The 9193-nt window shown below is 35.9% G+C and overlaps 1 protein-coding gene across 1 annotated transcript; it reads right to left on the bottom strand.

Moving 5' to 3' along the window:
* Nucleotides 1-1498: 1498 nt before the first annotated feature.
* On the bottom strand, nucleotides 1499-7170 carry LOC116720659 (hsp90 co-chaperone Cdc37-like). The gene is given in 8 exon segments (XM_032564042.1): nucleotides 1499-1770; nucleotides 2382-2470; nucleotides 2473-2503; nucleotides 2573-2688; nucleotides 3508-3592; nucleotides 5033-5212; nucleotides 5625-5674; nucleotides 6763-7170. Coding segments are annotated over 8 exon segments (804 nt in total). The 5' UTR covers nucleotides 6917-7170; the 3' UTR covers nucleotides 1499-1671.
* Nucleotides 7171-9193: the final 2023 nt, after the last annotated feature.

The raw sequence follows: 9193 nt of genomic DNA, 5'->3' as shown, positions 1-9193 counted from the left end.
GTGTGAGCTGAAATACAGAACAGGAGGATTTAAGTTTAAATTCTCACCGCTACCCAATAACAAGCCCTTTATTTCTGCATGTAAATTGGGAGTGGGCGTTTATTGTATTATCATTTGTCGTGACAATTTTTTTTTTTTTATCATAATGCGAATTTTGACTTCTTTGTCACAATAAATACCAATTAAAGGTCCATACTGCCGGGATTGTTAGTTTCACTATTTTCTGCACAGTTTGATAAAACAATCAATAAATTCATTTGAAAAGTGCAATACAAGTCACAATTCTTTACACCGTGTCCTAAAGAAGCACATTTCTAATGGGAATGTTTTTCAAGAGGAGCATTTGTACTTGTGGGACCGTGATTGTTGTGACACACCTTCACAGTCAAACCTAAAAAAAAAGGTAAGTAGTTCTTATAGTCGCTTCTATTGGTTATCGCAATAGTACCGCAAAATATCGTGATAAAGCTAATGTGATTTTCAGCTGCCCATCTTTTATTTCCGTACCATAAGAGGACATTGTGATGACAAACCCTTCTGTATTTTAATGGTAAAGTAAGCATGTATTAAAATCAAGAATCAGAAAGCTGGACCTTAACAAAAGTATTTATTTTGAACAAATCAATGAAAAAATGCAAAAAAAAAAAAGAATACACCTAAATAAATACACACAATAAAAACAATGTTTTGCAACATAAGTCTCAGTCATTTTATCCATTTGTCTGAAAAGGAGTGATAACTTTACGCTTTTTTAAAATTCCCACCCCTTTATGTCATTCTTCAGTATATCCTTATATTCACCTAAACTTTTAACAATATTATATATTATTTTACAGAATCTTTATATCCTTCACCTTCCACATAATTATTTAGAAATATATTTTGTACCTTTTATTGAACATATTTATACTTGCACATTGCTTTAGTTCTAATTCCTACTGCTTGACCTTATTCATGTTTTGTCACTTTATACTTTATGGCATTGTACAGGGAATAGATAAAAACATAGTGGGACGTCGTTGTGAAGTGGCTTAAAGTGGGAGAATGTGTTTTACTTCACAAATTTGTGTATTAGTAGGTAGGGGAAAGCTATTGTTTTTGACTCTTTAAGTTTATTGTTCACCATTCTTGTTTTCTGAATTTCTAAATCTACATTAACCTTTGTAATATCAAACATGGTAGAAAGGCTATCATCTATCTACGGTTGCATTAATAAAACACACTATTTGACAATGCACAAACATGTTCTGATGTGTACATTGAAAATGCCACACGCCTCCAGAAGGGTACAGAATAAATGAAATGTGAACAAAAAACAGAAAACGTTGCAAATAATTTAAAGTGCTGTGAATACAACATGAGACTGTTAAGTTCTTACATGCAGGTTTGTTTTAAATTAGATTTTTGATTAAAACAAATATTGAGATATAACACATTAATCAAAGTTACAGTTTGGTGTACAGTATATAACCTCCTCATCTTTTAGACACACTAAAAACATAGACAGCTACTTAACGATGACCGAGTTCGGTTTTCATTTTCTAAATCTTCTTCCTCCTGTAAGTCAGGCACCCACAAGCCTGAGTCAATGCATCTCTGCAGGTGGTACCTTCCCTCCTGTTAAACAAGGTCAAACATTACAGGGAGAAACTGTTTAGTTAATGAAAATAATTATTTCTTAAAGAGATGCCAGCTCACCTCAGGGTGCAGCTTGCTCATCACATCCTGCAGCATCTCGGTGTTTTTCTCATCAAAACTCCTCTGCATTTCCTGCAAGACATGAGACGTCAAAGTGCTGACAGGAAGCAAGAGGCCTCACACGGAGAGAAAACTTTATCCATGTATACGGGCCGAACAGCGGACTACCGCTGAAATTCTCACAATGCTTCGTTTAAAATCTCAGAATGTGATCAGATAAATAAGCTCTTCAGTTTTCTTTGTTTTGGAGGAGGCCGCACTTTGGCGCGCTTGAAATCATTACAAATAATAGCTCTGCACTTAACGATTATTTTAATAATTGATTATTTCAATGGTTAATGAATTTAAAAATATATATAAATCTTCTCCTGATTTTTTTATCTATTATTTTATATAATATTGGAAATATACTAAAGGTACAAATGAACATTTTTTTTTAATAAAGTGAACGCTTGATCATTTGCAGCAAAGGATTCTTCTGCACTTAAGCCTCTCTGCTTGACTTATCATTGATACAGTGTAGGGCTGGTTATTTTTTTTGATTAACCAATTAATAACTGGATAGCAAAAAGTGCTTTGTAGGATTTTAATATTATTATTATTTTTGGAAAGATATTAAACCAAGCGAAGCTAAAACCATGCTACTTTTTCCTTCAACCACGTCTTACACGGCAAAGACGAACCTTGACGTTTGAGAAGAACTGTCTGAAGCAGCCTCTCGGGTCGACGTTCAGAGTCCGAGCTAAATCCAAGATGAACTGCATGACGATGGCTTGTGTGCAACCTGCTCCATGAGGGCATGTTTCTACAAGGACGTGCATCACTCAGCGAGGCTCGACTGTGATGTTTATTAAACTCTTTCAACGGCACTCACCTCGTCTATCTCGAAGTCAATACAGAGGACGACGAGGTCATTAGCACTCTCCTCACACACCAGATGTGGGTTGTCTGACAGATACTTCTGGCTGTCGTCCCAATGCCGCAGCATACCTGGTACACTGCATAAACCGAGCATCAACATAGCAAGTTCAACGTCCTTTTGCAAAACAGCTCAAGCTCAGCCGTATGGAGGGAAGAACATCCGTCAATATCAGTTTTCAAGTCATGCCATTGATTCTTTGCTGGATTTAGGTCCGGACTTTTATTGGGCTATTCTAACAGATCAATGTACTTTGCTCTAAACCTTTCCGTTGTAGCTCTGGCTGTAGCTTTACGGTCAATGTCATGCTGAAAGCACTAGTCCAAACTCTTTTGCAATCTTTAACAAGTTTGAAGTGGGATGTTAGTGTTAGAACTTTCTTTCGCAAGTTCCCTGCATGACAATTTTATTTTCTACTCCACCAAAGTTGCCCTTTGCCACTAATTCAACGCCTTTGAGTGTCACTTTATTAAAGTCATAATAAAACCAACAATAGAATTGTCAGAAGAAAATATTATATTACAGCAGAACAGATTATCTGTTACTATCTGAAATTTTCTCTATGGAAGAGAGGCAAACAAAAATATAGGTGTCCAATGAGTAAATCAGTAATCAATTAATCAGGATGGTTCAGATTAATCGATCACTGAATTAGTTGATCATCTCAGTAATGAAACAATCAGGATGAATCCAAAATATAGCTGTTGACATAAGATATCAACAATGGCATGAAACAGGAAATTAAAAAAACATTTAAAAAAAAACAAAAACAGTTTTTTGACGTTTTCATTGACAAGAAAAAGTAAATGGCTCACAAACAAAGACCTGGACAGGAAGAGAGCGGAAATGACAAACTACAAAGAAATCTTCAAAAAACAAAGAAATCTTACCAAAGTGTTTCATTTCCTTGGCATACTTCTCCACAAAGGTCTTGTGCTTCTGTTGTGTTTCTTTTTTAATTTCAGGTTGAACACTCTACAAAAAAAAAACAAGAAAAAAAAAACTAGATAAAGTCAAGAGAGGATTCTGACAAATCAACAGCCACCATATTCACAACAAGAAACTACCAAATTCCTCCAATCATTTTTGGAAAACATCAAAATGCTCACTGAACTGGAATAAAAATTGCAGCAAGGACGTGACAGTCTATCCAGGGAAAAAAATTGATTCAATCGCAGTTCCTAATGTTGGGAGATCAGAATCAATTTAAAATGCTTCTACATCGGTCTTAAAATATATCTAAGTTGTTTGTCTTTGTCGCCAATGTTTGTGAGGAAACCGCATATAATGTTATGGGTCCACTCGGACACCATAGAAGGTCTTCCCACCCACCGTATATATTTTGAGTAATACTTTGGTACTTTAATTTAAGAAAAAATCAGGAATTAAGTAAACCTAAAACTGATCATTTAAGTTACAGAAACTTATACAACTGTTTTATAGGTGTATTACTTGTTTTCCAGGAACATTGTGCCATTTTATAGCATAATCAAGCAAATATGTCACCTTCAGTTGTTATAAAAATACAGCAAATATCAAATATGACTTCCTAATTTAATGCCTTGGAATTGGGCCTCTGTCTCTTTAAAAACTCCTGCTCTTTCTGAAACTCCGCCTTCAGGAAGTCATTATAATATGGCTCCTCTATTAGGTGTCCAAAGTTCCAAATGCTGCTGGCTACTCTGAAGGAACTGAGAAGAGCCATCGCAGGGAATGCTGCTCTGTAATGTGGCAGCTTGTTTTTGATGAGAGAATAATGTTATAGAATGATATAAAGCTTAAAAAAAAGTCAATTTTACATAATAATGCCCTTTTACATAAATGCTCTTATTTGTTTACGCCGCCTATTCCTCTTCTCAGTCACGTAATGTAAACAGAATCTCTAGACCGTTTGAATAGAAAAATTGGTTTCTGAATTAAAAATGGTTTCTGAATCGAATCGTGAGCCTGAAGATCGGAACCGAATCCCTAGACACTGAAAGATTTGTATCTCTATCTACCAGTAACTAATATAGGGAGGAAAACCATAGAAACAATGTCTGCGCTCCCCAAAATTTATCACGTTTTCAATTATGGCAACTTTAATCTAAATATAGCTCGCCTGAATAAAAAATGCCCAATAGAAGAAGAACAAAATACAGCTATAATAAAATTAACAATATTTAAATCAAAAGACACAAAGTAGTTTTAAAGTTCCAAAATGGTTTTCACCACTTTCTGACATTTGAGCCTCAGAACAGCAATAAATGAATTCGTGTAACCCCTTTAAAATGTGTGTGGAATAAGTAAACTGCAGACGATGTGATCCTTCCCCCTTCCTTTCCTTGCTAAAACTTTCTCTAGTTTCTTCTCACCATGCCGATGTTCCTCCAGGTGTCCCAGAAAGAACTTTTCATCCTTCTCAAGTTTCTTTACCTCAGCCTGGACTTTCTTCAGCTCAGGATCTGGTTCCTCATCTTCCTCTTCCCGCTTTATCTGCTCTTCCAGGTGTCCGAGTCGTCGCCGGGCTTCCTGAAGCAGTCTCCAGCATTCCGCAAAGCTGCAATCCAGATCTTCACCCCTCTGCAGAAATTTGGCCATCTTATCCAGCCTGGCCTTTGGCACAAACAGATGAAAGTGAGACATGTGGAAAAGTGGTAATATAAAGGTAATACAACATAGTTAGAGAAAGCAAAAATGGAACATATAAACATAAAACTAGAAGACCTTGCAAAGAGTAAAAGCAGCATTTTACAAATGGTAGATTTTGTTAAAAAATAAAACTATGAAAAATACAAGATTTCAGCAATATCTACAAGAAAAGAATCAGAAAATACAGAAATTGTAAGGTATTTAAATCATGCATAGCTCCATGAACAGATACATCTTTTACTAGTGTTGTCTGGACTTTCCCACATGTAGGAAAGTTTTTAAGATTCTCCAAACATCACATTTTCCAAAACAGGAGGAGCAACAAAGACGGGGAACATCAGGGGAATACTAGCGGTGTGCTTTCTCTTTCACTTACCCAGTCATGTGACAACATCAACAACTTGAGCTCATTATGTAGAACCAGAGCTGATAAAGGAAGCACGATCACTACTGTTGCTATTATCAACCTTACAGTCACAAATGTGTTTTACACCTATTTCATAGTTTCTATGCAATTTTTAGGTTTTAATCTGAATTTTTCCAGATTTCACTTTCATGAGCTCCTAATTTTTTGCAGTCAATTTAAAATCTAAAATTCTAAATATTTGTGCAAAATTTCTCCTAGACAGACAGACAAAATCAATCCATTTGCCACACATGTCAGATTTTACATGGTACTGGAACATTATTTGCTTAATCATTGCAATACAGGATTGAAATGCACGGCTAATCTAAACTTCTGACCAGGCCTGGCAAAGAGATGAATTCAGCAGAGAGCTCCACAAAAAGGTTTTGTAATCCATACAATTTACTGTTATTCTTAGGCTAAAATGTTAAGCTTTATGCATTACCTAGAACACACCTTTACCTAGAACACACCTTTTCTAAACCACATCTTCTTATAAGTTGCTTGCTAAGAAAACACTCATGGAAATAATAATAATAAATGTTATTTGTTTAGCGCTTTACAACTAGTAAGTAAAGTTACAAACCAAACACTAAGTACAGCAAACAAAATCATTAAGGGAGAACACTTAAACACATGACATGTCAAAAAAATAAGAAAGCTATGGCCACTAGAAAACATAACATTTCAAGCCTAGTTCGGGTCTGTTTAACTGAGAATAATTCAAATTTAGAGACATATTTGATCAACTAATAGTTGGATCAAGTTCTATCTTATTGTGGGGGATTTTGCTGGAAAAGCTCTATTTCGAAGTACTAATAATGCATCTATATTCTGTTTAAACACTAGTTTAATTTGTTAAAATTTACAAAGCACTATTAAAAAAATTAAAGAATACAACTGATAGCTGTTTTTTGAGTTGTTTTCTTACTTTCTCCCCCCCCCCCCCCCCCCCAACATTTAAACCCTTTGGCATGATATTAAGCAGAGGTCCTGACGAAAGATACTTAGCCTCATCTAAACGGCTTACAGATCTCTGCACAACACCTGTTCACCAAACACGAGCGACTCTTCCTTTGCCACATGTAGCGTCTAGTAAAAAACTAACCAGTCCTGGGACTCCAAACTTCACAGCTAGAACAACTGTCCCTGCTGACCCGGTGTCTCATTCTGAACAAGCTCGGCGTGTCCACGAACGGACTGGTGATGTCCTCGTCGTCGGAGACATAGATGTGGTCCCACACGCCGCAGTCGATGCTCATCTTCCACCTTTCTGTTTCAGACTATAAACTCTGGGGGACGGAAACATAAAACCACTGCCGCAGTAAAACGGGCACGTTCGTCTGAACAGATAGAGCAGAAACTGATAGCTTAATCCGCTTATACGCGCGCGCACAGAGTCGGTTAAATCGGGCGAACACATCAAAGCAGTTCACCGGAATCACCGGAAACCCATTTAAAGTAACGGCCGCGAGGGTCTTCTTCTGCGGCTTCTTCTTCTTCTTGTTTAAATTTATTTTCGGTTGGCAAAAACGTTGGGTGAGCATTACCGCCACCAACTGGTAAGGAGTGTGGACCACATGACAAAACAAACAAAAAAAACCCCCACTATATCCTATTATATAACTTACTCTGTTTCAAAAAATCTGGATATCCTCTGCTTCCCGAGTCCTTTTGCAATAAATCAACAATATCAAATTTCATTTTCATATTACTAAGGTTTCTTATTAACTTGTTTCTCTGAAACAGATAATTCCTGCAACTTAAAATAACATGCTCCAATGTCTCATCTTCCCCACAGTCACATTTCCCTGTCTGATGTTTCCCTATCAGAAATAGTAATCTATTTAGACCAGTGTGTCCAATCCTAAGTTGTGATTATAATTGTCTCTTCACTCCTATTTATTTCCGTTTTTCTCATTTGTCCAATTCTCTTTTGGATTTTATAAAACCACCTTCCTTTCTTTTCTTCTACCCATAACTTTTGCCACCTCTCTTTTGTTTTCTGTTTAATTATACCCTTTATTTCTGTTATACTAAAACTAACATTAATATCTATCCTTACCTGATTGGTACTCTCCTTAGCCATCCTGTCTGCCATTTCATTCCCCTTAATCCCATGATGTGCTGGAACCCATACAAAATTTACTGTTAGCCCCATCATGTTGATTCTGTAAAGCGTTTGTTGTATTTCAATTAATATATCTGGTCTACTTTCTGACTGATTATTTTGCAAACTGACTAATGAAGAACTAGAATCTGAGCAAATTATAGATTTTAATGGTCTGACCTCTTCCACCCATTGAACTGCTAAAAACAAAGCTAGCATTTCTCCTGTATACACCGATACTCCATCACTAATCCTTTCCCCTACCTTTATTTGAAACTGTGGCGCAATAAATGCTATCCCTGCCCTATTAGCTGTATTTTTTGATGCATCTGTGTATATTTGTATATAGTTATAATATTTATTTAAGTATCCTTGTACTATATATTTATTCATAATGTGATGTTTATCTTTGTTCTTTTCTAATAATGAAAAATCAACTTCAGCATCAGGAAGTATCCAAGGTGGCACTGCAGGTAATGGAACTATCTGACATATATCTAACGGATTTAAATGAATTTCATTAACTTTAGAGTTTATTATCCATCCAAAGCTCTTTAACTGTTTCTTTTCCTTTTCCCTTCCAGGTTTAAGCACCTCTAATGTTGGATGATCATTTCTTTGTCCCTGTAAATTTGACCAGTAGTTTAAAGATAATTGACTCCTTCTAACTTTAAGAGGCATTTCTCCCATTTCAACCTGTAATGCTGCTGCTGAAGATGTTTTAAAAGCACCAGTACATATTCTTAAAGCCTGATGTTGGATAGTATTTAACTTATAGAGGTTTGTACCTGCTGCTGAGTTATAAACTATACATCCATAATCCAAGACTGACCTAATTAACCCCGTATAAATTGCTTTTAATGAATTTCTATCAGCTCACCACTCTGTTCCAACTAAACACCTCACTATATTTAATACTTTCCTACATTTATCAATTATTTTCTTAATGTGCACACCCCATGTCATTCTTTCATCAAACCACATCCCAAGAAAATTTAATTGTTTAACTCTTTCTAAATCCTGACCATATAATTTTAAGTTAATTTTTTCATCAACTCTTTTCCTTGTAAAAAACATTATTTTAGTTTTCTCTACAGAAAGTTTAAAACCCCATTTATATGAGCATTTCTCTACAACTGAAATTGCTCCCTGAAGCTTCTTTACAATGAAGTCTAAATTTCTTCCTCTTTTCCACATTGCTCCATCATCAGTAAAAAGTGAAAATCCCATTCCACCCTCTACTTCTTTAAACATATCATTAACTACCACTGAAAATAATAACGGACTTACTATACTTCCCTGTGGTGTCCCATTTTCTATATTCCAACTCTCAGAATAATCCTTCCCTATCTCTTCTGCTGCTGCTTCTTCTTCTTCTTCATATTTAAAGGCCAGCACAACAATATCAGTTCAAGGTGCATACCGCCAC

Source organism: Xiphophorus hellerii, chromosome 5 (genome assembly GCF_003331165.1).
Source record: "Xiphophorus hellerii strain 12219 chromosome 5, Xiphophorus_hellerii-4.1, whole genome shotgun sequence".
NCBI classification, from domain to species: Eukaryota; Metazoa; Chordata; class Actinopteri; order Cyprinodontiformes; family Poeciliidae; genus Xiphophorus; species Xiphophorus hellerii.
The sequence above is the reverse complement of the archived record's forward strand: the minus strand, read 5'-3'. Positions and strand labels throughout refer to the sequence as shown.